General features: G+C 38.0%; 2 protein-coding genes across 7 annotated transcripts; one reads left to right on the top strand and one right to left on the bottom strand.

Annotated features, from left to right (window-relative positions):
- Nucleotides 1-3,961: 3,961 nt before the first annotated feature.
- On the bottom strand, nucleotides 3,962-18,240 carry LOC132274189 (uncharacterized). Of its 6 annotated transcripts, none has more exons than XM_059775400.1 (3): nucleotides 16,591-18,240; nucleotides 16,392-16,472; nucleotides 8,906-16,095 (listed from the first exon to the last, which is right to left on the bottom strand). In XM_059775400.1, the coding sequence occupies exon 3, from the start codon at nucleotides 15,489-15,491 to the stop codon at nucleotides 11,448-11,450; it is 4,044 nt and encodes a 1,347-aa protein (XP_059631383.1). In that variant the 5' UTR covers nucleotides 15,492-16,095; nucleotides 16,392-16,472; nucleotides 16,591-18,240; the 3' UTR covers nucleotides 8,906-11,447. The 6 variants fall into 6 exon arrangements, 5 of the variants coding, with proteins under 5 accessions (XP_059631383.1, XP_059631382.1, XP_059631381.1 ...); XM_059775399.1 differs by having other exon boundaries at nucleotides 8,906-16,150; XM_059775398.1 differs by having other exon boundaries at nucleotides 8,906-16,197.
- LOC132274190 (uncharacterized) lies at nucleotides 4,234-5,867 on the top strand. The gene is made up of 2 exons (XM_059775401.1): nucleotides 4,234-4,317; nucleotides 4,446-5,867. Exon 2 carries the CDS (start codon nucleotides 4,446-4,448, stop codon nucleotides 5,865-5,867), a length of 1,422 nt encoding a protein of 473 aa, XP_059631384.1. The 5' UTR covers nucleotides 4,234-4,317.
- Nucleotides 18,241-21,469: the final 3,229 nt, after the last annotated feature.

The raw sequence follows: 21,469 nt of genomic DNA on the forward strand, positions 1-21,469 counted from the left end.
TAAGCAAAGACAGGAGAATATGGGCTTGCAACAGTATTCAAACATAAGAGAGAAATAACATAAGCACAACTTAGATACTGAAAACTTTATTACATAGAAACATAAAACTTACAGTGGTCCAGATTCGAGGTAGGCTCTGATACCAATTACAAACACATGCGGAATTACAACAGACCTTTAACAGACAAGGGGAAACTGAGAGATTTACAAACACAGAAACAAAAACACCTGGACAAGAAAAGATGATCTCAATAAGTTTCCCATTTCACAACATGGAACTTATCTGGACCTTATAAATGTCCCATATAAAAATCATTTGAAAACTATAGACGAATGGGCACAGTCTTTAGCCATTCTCGTCAATAACTACAAAGGAACTTGGGAACGCGACCGATTCCTTGATTACCTTTCAGCAACCCTACAAGGAGATGCTCTCGACTGGCTTCGTCAATGGGATCAAACTCCCCAAGGCCAACGACAAAAGGATGCCCTCTTAAATAATTTCGATAAAATCGACGGTGTTTTACGCGGCTTTGTCAAAATCCTTAAAGAAGAATTGGTTGGGCATACCGGTGAGCAACTCCTCACTGATGATGCAACTTGTGCTCTTTCGAAAATCGAATTATGCAACATTTGCCAATTTCCTGAATACGTTAAACTATTTACCAAATACTTCCGTAGACTTCCACCCAATGCTATCGAACATTGGTTACCCCAATTCTTTCATAAACTTCCAAATCCATGGGATGAACTCGCCGCCAAAGGCTATCCCGATTTCCTTGTTCGAATCCAGAAAACCGATAACATTGGTTTCCGAACAAATTTTGTTTATCGTCTCATCAATGAAAAATGTCTTGAGACAAAAGCCAAAAAACAGGTTAAAAACCAGATCAATGGCACTGCTGAAGGTCAACGCTGTTGCGACAAGATTCTCCAAGAAACCTGGAAAATCGGATGCGCGCCTTATAAAGCTACCCCTGCTCGACCTGCCCAACGAAAAACCTTTCGCTGGAAAAAATGGAAAGGACGACGCCCTAAAGCTTCCAAAAAGTATGTTACACAAGCTACTTCTCCAAAGCCCACACAGGGGAAAAAGAAAAAGGGCAAAGGACACAAAAAATCCTCAAAGGCTTCCAAATCCATTGAAACAAAAAAGGATTGTAAATGTTATATTTGCAATGAAGCTGGTCATTATTCCACTAACTGCCCCCAAAAAGGCAAAAAGGCTTCAAAAATGGTTAAACGCTTACAGACCGATAACCTCTGTGTTGTCTATGGTAGTGACATCACCGATCCCTCTACCATCCTGTATGAACTCTCCAGTAGTGTTTATACCAGTAGCTCTTCCAGTACCTCCACCAGTGATACCGACGAAGAAGACACAGATATTGAAAATATCTACATGATGAACGTTACTCCTTCCCTCCCAGAAGAAAACACTAACATTAAGCTTAGCGACATCATTGGCGAAGAAGTTCAGTTCACAAACGAACAATTGATTCAGTTCGATAAACTTCAACGAATCAAAAACGAAGAAGTTTATAAAACTTCACGTTTTGCCATCTTTTCCAAACGAATTTTAGAACAATTCAGTGGAAATACAACAATTGACTACACAGCAAATGGTCAATGTGGTTTTAATATCCTTAGCAAGGATAAAATTGAGCGCTGGAAACAGCAAAATCCTATCGCTCGTTATATTCATATTGGTTTAGTGCAAATCAAAATCACTTCTCTTTTTCGACGTGGAACTGATCAACCACTAATTGCACTCCTCATGGATAATCGTTTTCATAAACCAGTTGATGCACTTATCGGCGGTGTCCAATCTAACTTGGTCAACAACCTCATTTGGTTTAAAATCAAACCAAATTATTTCATTTCACTTTCGGACCCAAACATAGAAAAGGTCCTTCAAGTTAAACTCCAGTTGTCCAAACTACAAATGGATTATGATTCCCCTAGCCTTGGAATCCAGTGGAAAGTGCTCTATGAACTCACTCGAGAACCAGAAACCGTTACTGTTCCTACACTTGACTCCAAACTAGTCACTTTATTTGAACCAAGACCATTCGATACCATAATTGAGCCCAAACTTCTCAATTGGACAGATCTTGAGATCCCTAAAACTTGGTTATTTGATAACATCAATTCTGTACCCAAGTTACGAATTACAGAACCCACTGTGGCTACAATTCATGCCTCCGGTTCTAATCTTTATGTTACAAATAAAGCAAAACCGCCTCAGATACAACGCTCCGTATCTGAGAGAAATCCTGGATGGGAAAGAATCCTTCCCCCAAGAACGTCAGTCGATATACCTCCTCGCCGACGATTCACCTGGACCGAAAAAGGCAAAGCTCCTGTAGATCCTCCCGGCAATGCTCCCTTTTTGCCTGGTTCAAATCATAAAATGAACTCCGCAAAATTCTTCCATTTTCGCACCGGAAATGATGAAATTCTACTTGCTCCTTCTCAAGGCAAAAAGCGCAAGTATACTTATGTTAACGGTATCCTCAACTTCAAAGGATATAAACCCTATAGCCTTTGTGTTTTAATAGATACAGGTGCAACTACCAGTTGTTGTCGATATAATGCCCTGCCGTCCGAAAAATGGCAGCAAATGAAACACCCCATTGGAGTTCAAGGCATTGATGCTGAAGCACCTCTGAATGTGATTCAGTTTAAAGCAAAGGACGTTGCTATCTGGCTTAATGATAAAAAGTTCATTATCCCAAAAATTCTTTGTTTTCCTTACATGCACGGTGATTTTATTTTAGGATGTAACTTTATCTATAGTTATCTTCCTTTACAGTTAAACGAAAAAACCATTTCTTTAACTCTCAAAGATCAAACAGTCGTTGAAATCCCTATTCAGGAAAATTTAGCCTCTGTTTGTAATGAAAAGTTCTCTCCACCCAAACGAGACTCAGACTTACTTGTTCTCAATGACACCCATTGGCTATATGCGTCACTCCGGCAAAATTTCTCAGAGAATCCACTTACCCTGTGGAAAAGAAGTCCTCGTTTCTGTAAACTTCAACTCAAAAATCGCAATGTCATCATTCGTGTTAAACCCATGATCTATCTGCGAAGAGACATTGATGAATTTGATACACAACTTCAAGACCTCCTTGAGAAAAAACTCATCGAACGCACCCGCAGTCCACATAGCAGCCCTGCTTTTATGGTGAGAAACCATAGTGAAGTCAAACGTGGCAAAGCCCGCATGGTCATCAACTATAAACGGCTCAATGAACATCTAATTTTCGATGGATATTTTATCCCACGCAAAGATGTTCTCATCAATCAAACTCGTGGATTTACAATCTTTAGTAAGTTTGATTGTAAAGCAGGCTTCTGGCAGATCAAACTGCGCAAGAAGTCCAAACCGCTTACGGCGTTTAGTACCCCTCACGGCCACTATCAATGGACCGTTATGCCTTTTGGTCTTAACACAGCACCACAAATCTATCAGCGCTGGATGGATTCTATCTTTAATGATCTTAAAGATTTTGTTGTTGTTTACATAGATGATATTTTAGTTTTCTCTAAAACAAGAGATGAACATAAAAAACATCTTCTCTGTCTTTCAGAAAAACTAAAGAAATACGGCATCATTTTATCTCCAACAAAGATAGATGTTGAAAAAGAATCTATTGATTTTCTGGGATTAGTTTTAACTCACAAGGGTATAAAACTACAGGATCACATAATTATTAAGATCCGTGATTTCCCTGACATCCTTCAAGATAAAAAGCAACTTCAAAGCTTTTTGGGCATCTTGAATTATGGCCGCTCCTTTATTAAAGGGTTAGCTCAAAAGGAACTTCCTTTATTAAAGAAGCTACAGAAAAATGTCACTTTTGACTGGACTGATAGTGATACCACCATTATCCAACAAATCAAAGCTGATTTAGTCCATATTCCTGAAGTTTATTTTCCTCAAACCGGAGATAAACTTATTCTTGAAACAGATGCCTCAGACCTCTGTTGGGGATGTGTCTTAAAAGCTATTCCTCAAGAAAAATGGGTTGATGACACTCCTTCTTCTCCCATGATCCGAGCTCGTAAAGCTCCCATACCCAAACTCCTTCAAAAAGAAGAGTTAATTTGTGGTTATAATTCTGGTAAATTTAAACCCAATGAACAGAATTATATTATTTATGAAAAAGAACTTCTAGCAATAAAATTGGCAATCAAACGATTTCATATTTATCTTGCTTCGGAAGATTTTATTATTCGAACAGATAACCAAGCCGTTAAAGATTTTCTGATCAATAAAAGAAATTGCTTAGACGGACGACGTTTAAAGTGGTACAATGTTATTGCTCAATATTCTTTTGCTATTGAACATATCAAAGGAACTAACAACTTTCTTGCAGATTTCTTAAGTAGACTTCCAGAAGTATCTAACAAAGATATTTCTCCTCCCTTACAAACAGATGGCGGAACATACTCCACCAAAGGATAAAGAAGGTTGGATCACTCTTGCTAAAAAGGCAATCTCCAAACCAACTCCTTCACAACCACAAAAATGGTTCGTGGTTTTTGCAGGTCACCAGCCTGGCATATATGACACCTGGAATGACTGTCACAAACAGCTTCGTTCTTATAATGGCTCTTGTTTTAAAGCTTATGACACACTTATAGAAGCCCAAACAGTTTTCTATAATGTGGGACAAGCTTCTCAAAAAATGTTTTCTAAAACTCCAGATATTACAGAAATTAACAATTTCTATGATCCTGGACTTCCAAACAATTTTTATGATGAAATTAATAATGTTTGGAAAGCACATAAACTTTGTGCAAACAAGAAATTCAGACAACATCTGAGTTCTCTTACAGCCCTTATAGCAGAACAATCCGCTATGACGGACGAGCTTAAAAAGCTTTGCATACAGATCTGTCTGACTATTGACTGGGAAAAAGATTTTTCTCTATCACAAATAAATTGTTTTCTCAAACTTGCCCAGTTAGTAGGAGAACATGATTTTCCACACAATACGTTTGCAAAAATCAATCGTATCTGTCTCCTTGAAAAAGCAAGAGATATTTTTCCTCCCGATCTCTTTCGGATTATCTATCGAAAGATTGAAGATCACTATGCTACCATTAAAAATTATTATACAATGTTTCATGAAGATATCAATACCTTTGATATGCTTTATAATGGTAAACGAGTCCCTAAGCTTACCTTCTTTATCATTCCTGGCATAGACTGGTCCATGGAACCCATCGATTGGGGATTGGTAAACAAAATTACTTTTTCTTCCCATGATTCTTATCATTTTTTCCCCGCCATGATAAAATCCATGATTTACAAAGTAAGCAAACACTGGCAATATAGTCGCCATCTTACTTTTTGGATTTCCAGTTCCATTGGAAGTTACGAAAAAACTCGTTTCTTTCAGCCCTATCAAATATGGTACCTCAAACTCACCGCACATGATGAGTACGAGCATAACCGTCTCCTCAATTCAGAAGAACTTGCTAACAGAATTGTTCCTTATTATTTCGAAATTCACAGTTTCTTACATCTCCAAGACACTGCTCGACGTTTTCTTGATGGCTCTTATTATAATCAAGAACCCATATTTTATTGTTGTGACGCACGCAGACTCTTTGTCACTACAATCACTTGTTATTATGGTGATGAGATGAATGGTGAACACCAGATTCAGACTGCTACAGCATTTTTAAAAGAAATCGTTAGCATGACTACACTGGATATCCCCTCTCGTGTCAAAGACGGGGCTGAACGCCTCAATCTTGAATGGGATATTGCCGATGCACAGTCGCCTGCCAGTACTCCTCCTCTTGATGAATATGAACTCCATAATATCATTAATGCAATGGAAGGATAACCGACACTCTTCTCCACTCGACTGCAATCATGATCCAGCACACGACAGAAGACATGTCTTATCTACTTTTCCAAAAGCAAAAGTAGCCGAAAGTTGCCGACATACTATTCATCAACAGTGAAAGTTGCCAACACTCACTTTTTCAAACAGTAAAAGAAAAGATTCGCTCTTATCTCCTCCGGCACTGTTTATCTTTTGTAATGCTATTTAAACCAAAGCCCCAAGAAGGTTTAGGCATCTGTTTTTGTTTCTGTGTTTGTAAATCTCTCAGTTTCCCCTTGTCTTGTACAGGTTTGTTGTAATTCCGCATGTGTTTGTAATTGGTATCAGAGCCTACCTCGAATCTGGACCACTGTAAGTTTTATGTTTCTATGTAATAAAGTTTTCAGTATCTAAGTTGTGCTTATGTTATTTCTCTCTTATGTTTGAATACTGTTGCAAGCCCATATTCTCCTGTCTTTGCTTATATGTCAGTGTCTGTATGACTTTTACGACAATTGTTAAGCTGCTTACAGGAACCCTTGGTTTTAGGCACCAGAACAGATTTCTAAACATCTGAGACTCTATAACGATGGCACAAAATAGCTCTGTAAACTGTATCCGAAACCTTACCGGTCATGATATCGATAATTATCGCCATATCTCCCATTTCACTTCTACAGAACCTATTTCATTTACACAAGTAGGGGCAGGAATCAACTTTCTTGTCGACATGGTTACTGACTGGAAAATCGATTTCCAGCACAATTTAGAGGCAACCAACACCCATATGGCTTCCTCCTTTGAAGATGTCCAACAAGGAATGATCTCCTTGAATGACAAACTAGAAACTCTTACCCAGATTTTCACCCTTTCATCCACACCAGATGCTGCTCTTCAGGATTAAATCAATCAAATGACTATCGATTTAGCCAAACTTCAAAAAGCTAAAATGTCTGATTTATACCCACCTGAACCACCAGATCCTCCTCCACCACAGGATTCTACTCTTCCATCTGACAATACCCTTCCACCAGTATATCCCTCTGTTGGAAAACCTACCCGTTACAAGGTCAAACCTCTGTTCTACGGACATGAAGACAAAGTTGAAACCCTTAAGGTCTTCTCTGAACCCTCTTCCTCTACTTATCGTCGAGAAGATTATGAAAGCATCATAGATCAGCTCAATTGTTTACAAGCTTTATATGTCGACCCACAACTCACGTTCGACGAAAGCGCTCATATCATTACTCGTATGCGCCAGATCTCATTACAAAATGAGAATCTGCTTACCTACTTCGGTTACATTCCGAATGAAAACTCTAGTGACTCTGACGAAGAAAATACTTCAGAAGACGAACAAATTTACGCCTTTTCTGATAAGTCAGACTCTTCCGAAGAACTCGATGAAACCATTGAAGCGGATCCCTTACCTACTTCTTCCTCCGATACAACCATCGAAGAAGTCCCAAAACCTACAAAAGGAAAAACCAAAAAACGTCGATCTGATACGATTCTAGACGAATCTTTCTATGGCGATTTTCCCACCAAAGACTTTCTTCCGGCAGAAGAAGTCTCTGGCTCTGGCCAAAAGACTGATGAGGAAAAAGCCAAACCCGCCGAACCAAAAGTCTATACCTCTTCGTATAAATACTACTTTTCTACAGTCCCCACCTGGACAAGAAAAGATGATCTCAATAAGTTTCCCATTTCACAACATGGAACTTATCTGGACCTTACAAATGTCCCATATAAAGATCATTTGAAAACTATAGACGAATGGGCACAGTCTTTAGCCATTCTCGTCAATAACTACAAAGGAACTTGGGAACGCGACCGATTCCTTGATTACCTTTCAGCAACCCTACAAGGAGATGCTCTCGACTGGCTTCGTCAATGGGATCAAACTCCCCAAGGCCAACGACAAAAGGATGCCCTCTTAAATAATTTCGATAAAATCGACGGTGTTTTACGCGGCTTTGTCAAAATCCTTAAAGAAGAATTGGTTGGGCATACCGGTGAGCAACTCCTCACTGATGATGCAACTTGTGCTCTTTGACACCCATTGGCAATCAAACGATTTCATATTTATCTTACTCCGGAAGATTTTATTATTCGAACAGATAACCAAGCCGTTAAAGATTTTCTGATCAATAAAAGAAATTGCTTAAACGGACGACGTTTAAAGTGGTACAATGTTATTGCTCAATATTCTTTTGCTATTGAACATATCAAAGGAACTAACAACTTTCTTGCAGATTTCTTAAGTAGACTTCCAGAAGTATCTAACAAAGATATTTCTCCTCCCTTACAAACAGATGGCGGAACATACTCCACCAAAGGATAAAGAAGGTTGGATCACTCTTGCTAAAAAGGCAATCTCCAAACCAACTCCTTCACAACCACAAAAATGGTTCGTGGTTTTTGCAGGTCACCAGCCTGGCATATATGACACCTGGAATGACTGTCACAAACAGCTTCGTTCTTATAATGGCTCTTGTTTTAAAGCTTATGACACACTTATAGAAGCCCAAACAGTTTTCTATAATGTGGGACAAGCTTCTCAAAAAATGTTTTCTAAAACTCCAGATATTACAGAAATTAACAATTTCTATGATCCTGGACTTCCAAACAATTTTTATGATGAAATTAATAATGTTTGGAAAGCACATAAACTTTGTGCAAACAAGAAATTCAGACAACATCTGAGTTCTCTTACAGCCCTTATAGCAGAACAATCCGCTATGACGGACGAGCTTAAAAAGCTTTGCATACAGATCTGTCTGACTATTGACTGGGAAAAAGATTTTTCTCTATCACAAATAAATTGTTTTCTCAAACTTGCCCAGTTAGTAGGAGAACATGATTTTCCACACAATACGTTTGCAAAAATCAATCGTATCTGTCTCCTTGAAAAAGCAAGAGATATTTTTCCTCCCGATCTCTTTCGGATTATCTATCGAAAGATTGAAGATCACTATGCTACCATTAAAAATTATTATACAATGTTTCATGAAGATATCAATACCTTTGATATGCTTTATAATGGTAAACGAGTCCCTAAGCTTACCTTCTTTATCATTCCTGGCATAGACTGGTCCATGGAACCCATCGATTGGGGATTGGTAAACAAAATTACTTTTTCTTCCCATGATTCTTATCATTTTTTCCCCGCCATGATAAAATCCATGATTTACAAAGTAAGCAAACACTGGCAATATAGTCGCCATCTTACTTTTTGGATTTCCAGTTCCATTGGAAGTTACGAAAAAACTCGTTTCTTTCAGCCCTATCAAATATGGTACCTCAAACTCACCGCACATGATGAGTACGAGCATAACCGTCTCCTCAATTCAGAAGAACTTGCTAACAGTATTGTTCCTTATTACTTCGAAATTCACAGTTTCTTACATCTCCAAGACACTGCTCGACGTTTTCTTGATGGCTCTTATTATAATCAAGAACCCATATTTTATTGTTGTGACGGACGCAGACTCTTTGTCACTACAATCACTTGTTATTATGGTGATGAGATGAATGGTGAACACCAGATTCAGACTGCTACAGCATTTTTAAAAGAAATCGTTAGCATGACTACACTGGATATCCCCTCTCGTGTCAAAGACGGGGCTGAACGCCTCAATCTTGAATGGGATATTGCCGATGCACAGTCGCCTGCCAGTATTCCTCCTCTTGATGAATATGAACTCCATAATATCATTAATGCAATGGAAGGATAACCGACACTCTTCTCCACTCGACTGCAATCATGATCCAGCACACGACAGAAGACATGTCTTATCTACTTTTCCAAAAGCAAAAGTAGCCGAAAGTTGCCGACATACTATTCATCAACAGTGAAAGTTGCCGACACTCACTTTTTCAAACAGTAAAAGAAAAGATTCGCTCTTATCTCCTCCGGCACTGTTTATCTTTTGTAATGCTATTTAAACCAAAGCCCCAAGAAGGTTTAGGCATCTGTTTTTGTTTCTGTGTTTGTAAATCTCTCAGTTTCCCCTTGTCTTGTAAAGGTCTGTTGTAATTCCGCATGTGTTTGTAATTGGTATCAGAGCCTACCTCGAATCTGGACCACTGTAAGTTTTATGTTTCTATGTAATAAAGTTTTCAGTATCTAAGTTGTGCTTATGTTATTTCTCTCTTATGTTTGAATACTGTTGCAAGCCCATATTCTCCTGTCTTTGCTTATATGTCAGTGTCTGTATGACTTTTACGACAATTGTTAAGCTGCTTACAGGAACCATTGGTTTTAGGCACCAGAACAGATTTCTAAACATCTGAGACTCTATAACGATGGCACAAAATAGCTCTGTAAACTGTATCCGAAACCTTACCGGTCATGATATCAATAATTATCGCCATATCTCCCATTTCACTTCTACAGAACCTATTTCATTTACACAAGTAGGGGCAGGAATCAACTTTCTTGTCGACATGGTTACTGACTGGAAAATCGATTTCCAGCACAATTTAGAGGCAACCAACACCCATATGGCTTCCTCCTTTGAAGATGTCCAACAAGGAATGATCTCCTTGAATGACAAACTAGAAACTCTTACCCAGATTTTCACCCTTTCATCCACACCAGATGCTGCTCTTCAAGATCAAATCAATCAAATGACTATCGATTTAGCCAAACTTCAAAAAGCTAAAATGTCTGATTTATACCCACCTGAACCACCAGATCCTCCTCCACCATAGGATTCTGCTCTTCCATCTGACGATACCCTTCCACCAGTATATCCCTCTGTTGGAAAACCTACCCGTTACAAGGTCAAACCTCTGTTCTACAGACATGAAGACAAAGTTGAAACCCTTAAGGTCTTCTCTGAACCCTCTTCCTCTACTTATCGTCGAGAAGATTATGAAAGCATCATAGATCAGCTCAATTGTTTACAAGCTTTATATGTCGACCCACAACTCACGTTCGACGAAAGCGCTCATATCATTACTCGTATGCGCCAGATCTCATTACAAAATGAGAATCTGCTTACCCACTTCGGTTACATTCCGAATGAAAACTCTAGTGACTCTGACGAAAAAAATACTTCAGAAAACGAACAAATTTACGCCTTTTCTGATAAGTCAGACTCTTCCGAAGAACTCGATGAAACCATTGAAGCGGATCCCTTACCTACTTCTTCCTCCGATACAACCATCGAAGAAGTCCCAAAACCTACAAAAGGAAAAACCAAAAAACGTCGTATCATATTGCCATCTTACTTTTTGGATTTCCAGTTCCATTGGAAGTTACGAAAAAACTCGTTTCTTTCAGCCCTATCAAATATGGTACCTCAAACTCACCGCACATGATGAGTACGAGCATAACCGTCTCCTCAATTCAGAAGAACTTGCTAACAGTATTTCTGGTTCTCGAGTGAGTTCATAGAGCACTTTCCACTGGATTCCAAGGCTAGGGGAATCATAATTGCTTCTTCTTCCCTTTACCCTTTCTTGGGCCAAGTGAAGCTGGTCTGTCTGTCTTACCTGCACTCGATGAAGCGGGGCTTGCTTGAGTGGGAGTCTGGTAATTGACCATAGTTCCGTCTAGTGGAACTGTAGAAGCGAAACGGTTAAATCCAGCTAAGCCAGGCTTACGAGGAAGTCTTTCCATCTGCACAGAAATATTACAGAAATTAATAAGATCAGTATCATATAATTTCTGATTATTATCTGTTGGACAAGCTTAACATCTTCTTGGTTAAAGTATCTTTGGCCTTTTAGACTAGTCTTTGAATATAAAGGTCCTGCAATCTTTCCAAGATCCTTTATGTAAGGACTGGCATAGTTGAGAAGGCCTAGAAACGATTGGAGTTGCTTGAGATCTTCAAGTTTATCCGGGAAGTCTAGGATCTTCGTACTTATATGTGGTTTGAGCTGGGTTATTCCATTACCAAACACACTGCCTAAGAATTCTATTTGGGCTTTTTCAAGCTCCATCTTCTTCTTGCTGATTATTATCCCGTGCTTGATGAACTCTTCGAAAACAATGTTAAGATGTTCTTTGTGTTCACGCTTTGTCTTGCTGAAGACTAGGATATCATCAACATATACAGCAACAAAGTTAATGTGGGTCTTGAAAACATCGTCCATCTTTCTTTGAAAGACTGATGGTGCATTTTTGAGTCCAAATGGCATGACTGACCATTCAAAATGTCCTTCTGGGCATGTGAAGGCAGTCCATGGTATGCTATCTGGATGCATTCTAACTTGCCAAAATCCTGATTTACAGTCGAACTTGCTGTAGATCTGACTGTTCTGGATGTTGTTGACAAGCTGGGTCTGATCAGGGAGATCATAGGCATCATCTACAGTATTGTCGTTCAACCGTTTGTAGTTGATGACCATTTTGCTTTTTCCTCTGGCAATCTCACTGTGCTTTCTTACAATGAATGCCGCAGATCTGTGCGGTGAGATGGATTTCTTGATGGCATTGAATCTGAGGAGTTTTTTGATGTGCATCTTGAAGTCTTCTCGATCTTCATTGTTGGATTCTATCTTCTTGGTCTTGATTTTGTAATCTGGGTTAAGAATTTCCAGTTTACAAATGACCTTGTCTTTCTCCCAATGTTTGGTGATGTCTTCACCAATTATCTGGAGTTTTTCTAATCTGTCTATGTAGTCTTCTAGATCAAAATCATCTAGAGGAGCTGTAAACAGAGTGTGGCTGATCTTTTTCATGTCTGCTAAGTCGTTGCTTCTGGAAAAGACTTCGTCTAAGTCTACTTCTGCTGAAGTTATTTCTTCTTCATACAGATCTGAAGTAGGATCACTTGTGGGATCATACTTGTCTTCTGAAACTTCGTGTGTGAAGTTTGGTTTCTTTTTACCGCTTCCTTTAACTGAACATTGACAGTCTTCTTCATCTTCCAGCTTGTTGAGTTCTTGATCGAACTTTGCCAACTTCTTTCCGATGTCGTCAATTGTCTTATTATTATCTATGGGTCCACCACGCTTACGGACGTACTCTGATGTTCTGGTGAGTCTTTTTCTAGCAGTGACCTCGACTGGTGTAAACAGAGTCTGTTTGTGGATGTGAATGTAGTCTCGGCTGAGGAGAACACTACCTCCATCTGCAAGCAGAAAGTTTAACCCTAAGATAAAGTCTACAGATCCAAGCTGTAGCGGTCTTATCCAAGTAACCTCGTAAGGGAGATTATACTGTTGGGAAAAATCTCCACAATTTGTCAAGAAACAAATTGTGCTACCAGGAAGAACAGTATGGGTGTAAGTATATAACTTTACATCCATCTGCTGAGCATCTTGTGAATAAGGAGATTTCCTCCAATATTCAGAAGGGATCAAATCCTGGTTGATAATGCAATTTGTGCATCCTGAGTTTATCAAGGCTTGAGTGTTGATGATAAACAACTCTTTAGTCTTGGGATGTCTAAGTCTAATCTCGCAGCTAACCTTAATGGTTTTGAGAGAGACGTCTTGGTTGTAAATATACTCTGTAGTTTGTGGAGTATATTGTGCAAGGTTACACAGGCTTAATCCACCGATCCCAGAGGGGTCAGGGTTGATTAGAGGCTGCTTACCTTTGTCTAAACAACTTATCCTATCTTCAAGATGAGCGATCTTGGAGTAGAGCATCTGGTTGTGGTCTTCAAGATTAGCCACTTTTCTGGATAGAATATTTAATTCTAGGTTGCCTATATCTTGGGTTGGCTTGGCAAAAGAGGTACTAAGGCTAAGATTATAGGTACTGTTGATGCATGAAATACATCCCTCAGTATAACACTTGGGGCACTTAGCTCTTTTGAGAAGGCTGGGATACCATTTGCAATAAAAGCAAGGGGTACTGTCTGATCCTTCAGATGTTTTCCATTCATGGATACATTCGGAAGGGTGAACTAAGGTAATGTGAACAAGATTTGAGAGAACAGCATCGGATGTCCATCCTGCAAGGGTTCTTGTTTCTGTACCAAAGTCATTAATTAACTCATTATCAGAATCTGAATCATGATAATGAACTAATTCATTCTGGTCATGGTTTCTGATCTGATCCATTCTCCTGGAATACTTCTGACTGGGTCGTCGTGGAAGATTGCTGGTAGAAGTGGTTTCTCCCCTAGGTCTATGATTAGGGTTTGGTCTGGATGTCACTTCTTCCTCCATTGGAGTGGATTGTGTCTGAGCTCCGCCTCTTTCCATAAATTCCTTCTTATAGGATATATGGCTAGCAATGCTGAGCGTGTCTACCTCACTGATTACGCTTTGTAATTCAGGATCAGGTTCTGGATCTGGTGGATCAGGTTCTGGTTCTGGTCCATAGTCCAGGTCTTCTATTAGATTTGTGCTGCTTTGGACAGCTACTAAATCTAGGGATCTTGTGATGGTTTCAAGATCATATGTGAGGCTGATTTCATGGAAATCATCACTCTGGCTGATGCTATCTTCATCATCACTGTCCTCTCCATAGATGAGAATCTCTGGTTCTTCTGTGGAGACTTCTAGAATACGGATGTTCTTTTCAAGATCATAGTGTAAAAACTGTCCTGCTACCAATTGTCCTGTAGAGCGACATTGGTCTTCTAACTCCGTAAGTTCTTCTGGTGTAAGATCAGTCATTCCCATTTCCACGGGGTAAAGGATTTTATCTTTGACTATTCTGCTGATCGTACCAGGTTCTGTTTTTATATAAACAAGTTCCCTGTTGGGAGGATGTTCATCTTCCTTTTGCTCAACTGGATCACAAGTGAGAATTTGGAGGCTATATCCGTTGAATCTGACGGACATATTTCCACTTCTGTCTGTGTTCATCACAGTGCTTGTTGGTTGGAGTACTTGAGCTTTCTTGATGAACTTGCTCATTTCCCATTCCTGTCCTGCATGTATAGTTGGACTATATGCTTCAGGTGGGCACATCTCCAGTCCCTGTGTACTGATAAGCTTTACAGTTTCGTCAATCTTGACTTTGAAATCTGCTCTGCTTCTAGTTGTACATCTTCCTAAGAATCCAATGGTGAAGAGGTTGTTATCTCCTTCGTCTGCTGATTCATAGCCTTTAGTCTGAATACCAATCTTGATGAACCTGACAAAGTCATCAATGGTAAGCATATAATTAGGGCTGCAGTAGAATATGCCACGACTGCGGTTCATATCTACTTCCGTGAGTCCTATTAATGCTTTTCCCATGTCCTTCCATCTTTCATCATAGATGGTGACCAGGGTCTTACAGCCAGTGTCTTGTCGCATAAGGCCACTTATGCCAATGACTATCAGTCCCATATGCATGTACTGATATTGCTTCTGGTCTGTATAAAGCTTCTCAGCAGCTTCTGTGCTGAAGAGGGTTCTTGTGACTGCGTCGCCGGTAAAACATCTGATGCGTGTTTCTCGGTGATGCTTGAAGAATCCGGTGTGATAGGCCAGTCTTCCTGCTCTGTAGAGGGTTCTTGCGCTAAGCAAGTCAATTCCTCTGCTGCAAGCAAATCTGTCATAGTCCTGGCCGGGTTGGATGATTTCGTCTAATGAAACATCTCCTTCTTCTTGTCTGCTTCTTCCTAGAGACATAAGTCTGTCTAGGAGAGGTCTGGAGGTGCTGGTGCTACCTCGTTCTCTGATAACACGAGCAGTCCCTGTGAAGGGTTCAACTCCTGTTGTGGTTCTGGTTCGAGACATTAGGTCCCGAAGGAGAGGATCTTACTGTTGGGAACAGTAAGTTGGTGCCAAGGGATCTTGGCCTCTGTATCCAAAGGTGGTCCTAAGGATAAGTTTCCAAGTTTGGTGAGTATATCGTCAAGCTTAGGCTCAGGTGTCTGTACCTGAGTGACTACTACAGGCTCTTTGCCTTTAATAGCACGTTCTAAATGATCTACTCTTTGGTGTCGTAACTAGGATGCATAAAAAAATAAGAGCTCAACAAGATATGTTAGTCCCTACTAGGTACTCCCACATTCCCATGTGATCTAAGGTTACTACTTCCCATTTTATCATGTTTTTCATTTGTTTTTGTATTTTGCATAAACATAAATAGTCTTACTGCTTAAATGATAAAACTACTCAAAACATAAAACTTTGTACTAACACACATAAGAGTAACACAACATCAGACATATGGCTTTAGGCTTGTTCCTTAGTTTAGGATACCACTCTAGACATAATCAGGTGGAGCTGCCTTCTTCATCCGGCTCGTCGCCTTCCGCCTACTACACCCCAGCTTCACCCAGATGCCCTACTGTCCTAAACACGGGTACTTGGTGCGGCTCTCCTGGCCTGTTTACCCCTTCAAAGCGGACAAGGGTAACCATCCTTCAGGGTTACTAGCAAGTGTCTTCGTACTTGGTCAGATCATATCAAAGATACAAAGTAAGGAGTGCAACGCATGCTGTTATCATATGCTAGAGATGATGATCATAAAAGAACATTCCTTTTGGGCAAGCCATATGATGTTACAGCATATTAATACTTATAGCAGTTTTAAGTAAGAGATAAAATCATACCCAAGCATGCTACCAAAATGTAAATTGTATTGCAAAAATTAAATGACATAATCATACAATATTTTTGGGGAAGTCATACCTTAGAAAGAGAAGGGTTTCCCTTTCGGGAAGTCCCTGCTCTCTAGGGCACCTTCTTTGTTACGAATGCACTAGCGGAAGTCTGTAAATACAAAACTGTATTAATGAAAGTCTGAAATGATTACAAACTATTTGTTACGAATGCACTAGCGGAAGTCTGTAAATACAAAACTGTATTACTGAAAGTCTGAAATGATTACAAACTATGTTTTCTCGAGAGAGTGTCAATGACTGGTTAATCTCTTTCGGGAGAATTCTGTCTATTACAAAACTTAAGTCTATCTATTTATAGACTGGATCTGACGGATTCCAAAAGGAAATTACTTTGGAATTCATTAAAAGATAAGTCCGGGTGCTCTTTGGGCCCCATCGGCAACTTTTATCGATTAAAGAATACCGACACAAAACAACGCATCAACTAAAGAAAAGTTGATTCTGACGGCTGCCTTTGGGAGATCAAAATCTGTTGCAGCCGGTGAGAGACTGCAACAGTAAATTTTGAGTAAGTTTTTTTAACTCAAAAACAATTGAGTAAAAAAAAATCTATTTGTTACGAATGCACTAGCGGAAGTCTGTAAATACAAAACTGTATTACTGAAAGTCTGAAATGATTACAAACTATGTTTTCTCGAGAGAGTGTCAATGACTGGTTAATCTCTTTCGGGAGAATTCTGTCTATTACAAAACTTAAGTCTATCTATTTATAGACTGGATCTGACGGATTCCAAAAGAAAATTACTTTGGAATTCATTAAAAGATAAGTCCGGGTGCTCTTTGGGCCCCATCGGCAACTTTTATCGATTAAAGAATACCGACACAAAACAACGCATCAACTAAAGAAAAGTTGATTCTGACGGCTGCCTTTGGGAGATCAAAATCTGTTGCAGCCGGTGAGAGACTGCAACAGTAAATTTTGAGTAAGTTTTTTTAACTCAAAAACAATTGAGTAAAAAAAAAACTATTTGTTACGAATGCACTAGCGGAAGTCTGTAAATACAAAACTGTATTACTGAAAGTCTGAAATGATTACAAACTATGTTTTCTCGAGAGAGTGTCAATGACTGGTTAATCTCTTTCGGGAGAATTCTGTCTATTACAAAACTTAAGTCTATCTATTTATAGACTGGATCTGACGGATTCCAAAAGAAAATTACTTTGGAATTCATTAAAAGATAAGTCCGGGTGCTCTTTGGGCCCCATCGACAACTTTTATCGATTAAAGAATACCGACACAAAACAACGCATCAACTAAAGAAAAGTTGATTCTGACGGCTGCCTTTGGGAGATCAAAATCTGTTGCAGCCGGTGAGAGACTGCAACAGTAAATTTTGAGTAAGTTTTTTTAACTCAAAAACAATTGAGTAAAAAAAAAACTTACTGAATACTTCTATACAAGTATGGAAAAAAAATTTTATACTTAATACGAAATAAAAAAGAAATTTTATATTTTATACCAAATAACTTTTTTTTTTTTTCTAAAAATTTAAATAACCTTCGATCACCATCGCCCTAATTCTCTCCCTCCTCTTCAGATGGTGGTCGGCAAGGCAAATAGCACCCAGAGGCATCCGTGGCGTCTTCCCCCCTCGCTCTCGTCTCTCCCCTCCACCATTGAAAGGGCATTAAAATATTCTTCACCCAATTAAACACTAAACAACGCATCAGATTGCAGTTATTGCAGCCAACCCAATTCATCGACGCCAATCGAAGAGATGGTGAGGACCATGAATTACGTGATTGATCCTGGGTGGGCGCACTATTAGAGGCCAGTGAGTGGCCAACGCAACAGATTACAAAAGGCATTGGGATGACTAAAAGATTTTTTTTGCTAATCCGGTTGTGAGCAACTCAAGTACAATTGGTTATTTAGGTACAAGGTAAATGCAATTTGGTCATCGCATTCAGACCTTTATAGAATACTTCTTTTCCCTCTCTCACCATTTATCAGTTCCATCCAACACAAAGTATTTCTTTTCTTTTTTTTTCTTCTTTGTAAGGAAAAAATCGTGTCTTCATATTTTTCTAGGGTTTATTTGTTCTTTATATAAGATTTCCATTTTGTTTAACCAAATGTTGGGAGATTTTGGGTTCCATTTCAGAACCTATTGGCAATTGATTTGCCGATTGTTGAGAATTTCAAGAAAGTCAGTCCAATCTTATAATTTTCTATGTTATGGTATTGTTTGTGTTTGAGCTCGATTTTCTGGAATTTGGAAGCCCTCGGAGGTTGGAATCTTTTTATTTGATATTTTTTATAAATTAATCAATATATACAATTTAGGTTGTATTCCCTTAATCTGTCAAAAATCTTTTTTTTTTTTTTTAGTTCGTCCAAATGGGAATATTATTTGATGGCTTTTTTGTGTGTGGTTGATTTAGATTGGTTTTCTTGTGAAACGCGTATGTATAAAATCACTTTGTTCTTAGTAATCTCAATCTTTCCTTCACTTTGTAATGGATGGTGTTATTATGTAAATATAAGGTGTAAGCAAGGGTGTAGTTGTAGAAAGCCTCGTTGCAACCATGTGAAGTAAAGGGAAGCCACCAATTTTGTGTTTTGTATAGGAGATGACTGTTCTGATAAGGATATGTTCAAGAGCACTGCAAATTCGGTTGCCCCATTTTCAATCAACATAAAGTTGAAGTCGTCAAAATGGTCGCGTCTTTGTTTGAGCCATTGTGGGATCTATTTCCGACATTATGAGCCATTTTGGTGTAATGTGATTATTCTATGGCATCGCCTTTCTTTGAAAGTCTAGACTTTCATTTATAGATAGTGAGAAACAAACTTTGTATAAAAGATAGTTACATTTATAGGTGATCTGAAAGTATATATGAAAATTTATCAAATTTCTTTATCCAAGTTTTGTCCATATCCCAATTGATGAGTGAATTATTTTTTCTCTGTTAACACCACAATATAAGGATTTAAACCCAACAAAAATAACCATTTAAGCAAATAATTCATTATATTTGCTGTCAAAACAAAGTATTCAACACATAATTCATATGATTCAACAATATAGACATTCACCCTAAGGGAAGGAGCAAAATTTTTAGTAGTCCAATATATCCCAAAGGATTGAGCAAAAATATATATAGTGTTTCATCATTACGTAAAGTAAGTCCATACTATTCTTGAAGTAATCAGGGTGAATTTACAAAATGTCTATTAATTCCCAATATTAAACTTAGCTAGAATCACCTTAGGAAGAAACCCAACATAGATGTAGTATAGGTCCACAAATAGTTATTCATAAAATCCCAACACAAACGTAGAAAGAATCACATATTTTTAGGCTTCACTATTTAAATTCAAATTAGTATATTTCAAATTCAAGTTTTATCTTATAGGTTTTGGGAAATATATTTGTACAAATCATTCCGACCTTTTGTTAATTGGTTTCATGACTAAGTTATACATAACATCCCAATATATTCTGACTAAACAGAATAGATGCAACCACAATTCTTCAAATTTAATTAAACTCTTATCCATATGTTATCCAATTTTTAGGGATAAACTAATATTTAACTTATAGACTTATGCAAATATATTTGTACAAATCATCCCTTAGTTACTTGGTTTCATAACTAAGTTATGCATAACATCCCAATATATTCCTACTGAAGAGATTATTTGCATCCACACTATCTCAAATTTAATTCAACTATAATTTATACGTTTTCCAATTTTTAGGTGTAAATTAATATATTTCAAATTTAAATTTTTTGACTTATAAGCTTATGCAAATATATTTGTATGCCTAGCGGTCTTCTCAAAGGGAGGTCAAGAAGTCAAGCCTCAGAAGAGGCATGTGTGTGTGAGTACCAACTATGAAAAAATATATATATTTGTACAAATCATCCCGATCTTTTGTTACTTGATTTCATGACAACTCTTATCTATACGTTTTCCAAATTTTAAGGACAAACTAATATATTTCAATTTTAACTTATACGCTTATGCATATACATTTGTACAAATAATCCTGATCTTTAATTCTTTGTTTCATGACTAAGTAATACACAACATCCCAATATATTCCTACTGAAGAGAGTACTTGCATCCACACTATCTCAAAATTTAATTCAACTCTTATCTATATGTTTTCTAATCTCTCTACAAACATTTCCCTAACCTACAATTTCTTCTGTATCACAACATTTATAGAACAAATGGTATGTTCTAGAACAGATGGTAGATCAGATGGTATGCCCGCAACTTCTTCTATGTGGTAAATGCAACATACCATCTGCATCTACAGCATACCATCTTGTATCCCAACTTTCATCTTACCAACATTCCACTTATTGTACAAATACATAAATAAATATATCTTGGTACAAATTGTATATCACAACATTTTCCTACCCTACGTCCCAACTTTCTTCTCACCAACATCACGCTATTCATCTCTTTATCTTCTTTGGAATGTACGTTAAAAAAAAACATAATGGTTTCAACTTCTACATTATTTTTATGGTTTCAGTATTTTTCTTTTACACTGAAAGCGTATAAGAACTATATTGCTTATAATTGCACTTTGACATGTCTGGAAATTGATGTTTATAAAATTTAACTTAATTTAAATACAATGTAACAGTAGTTGTGATGTCAATGTCATGCATTATTTGCATTTACAAGGTTCGGCACCAAACGCGCGCTCCATATAGTGTATAAACATCTCATGGACTTCCATGTTTATCCGTAGATATGCTCCTGCAACAATAGTTGGAAGTTTTCCAACGTCACTACCATGCCATTACTTAATACATCTATGCCTCTGATAATATTTTCCAACATCACTACCACGCCATTACAAATAGATCTATAATTATTGACAATATTAACCACTGATAATGCATCGCATTCAAAGGTAACCTTTTGAAACTAATGGTCCACTACAAAGAGCAAAGCTTGTCAAAGAGCCAAAGCCTCTGTTACAGAGATAAAGTTACAAATAACTACAACTAGATTCTAAATTTGAAAAAAAATAAAAAAAAAAATAAAAAAAAAAAACAAAAAAAATAAAAACCAAGAAGAAGAAGAAGATAATTTGAAATTTAGTCCAACCA

The sequence above is a fragment of the Cornus florida genome, unplaced genomic scaffold (genome assembly GCF_030987335.1).
Source record: "Cornus florida cultivar Cherokee Brave unplaced genomic scaffold, ASM3098733v1 CherokeeBrave_3.0.0_Hap2_Chr09, whole genome shotgun sequence".
Taxonomy (NCBI): Eukaryota; Viridiplantae; Streptophyta; class Magnoliopsida; order Cornales; family Cornaceae; genus Cornus; species Cornus florida.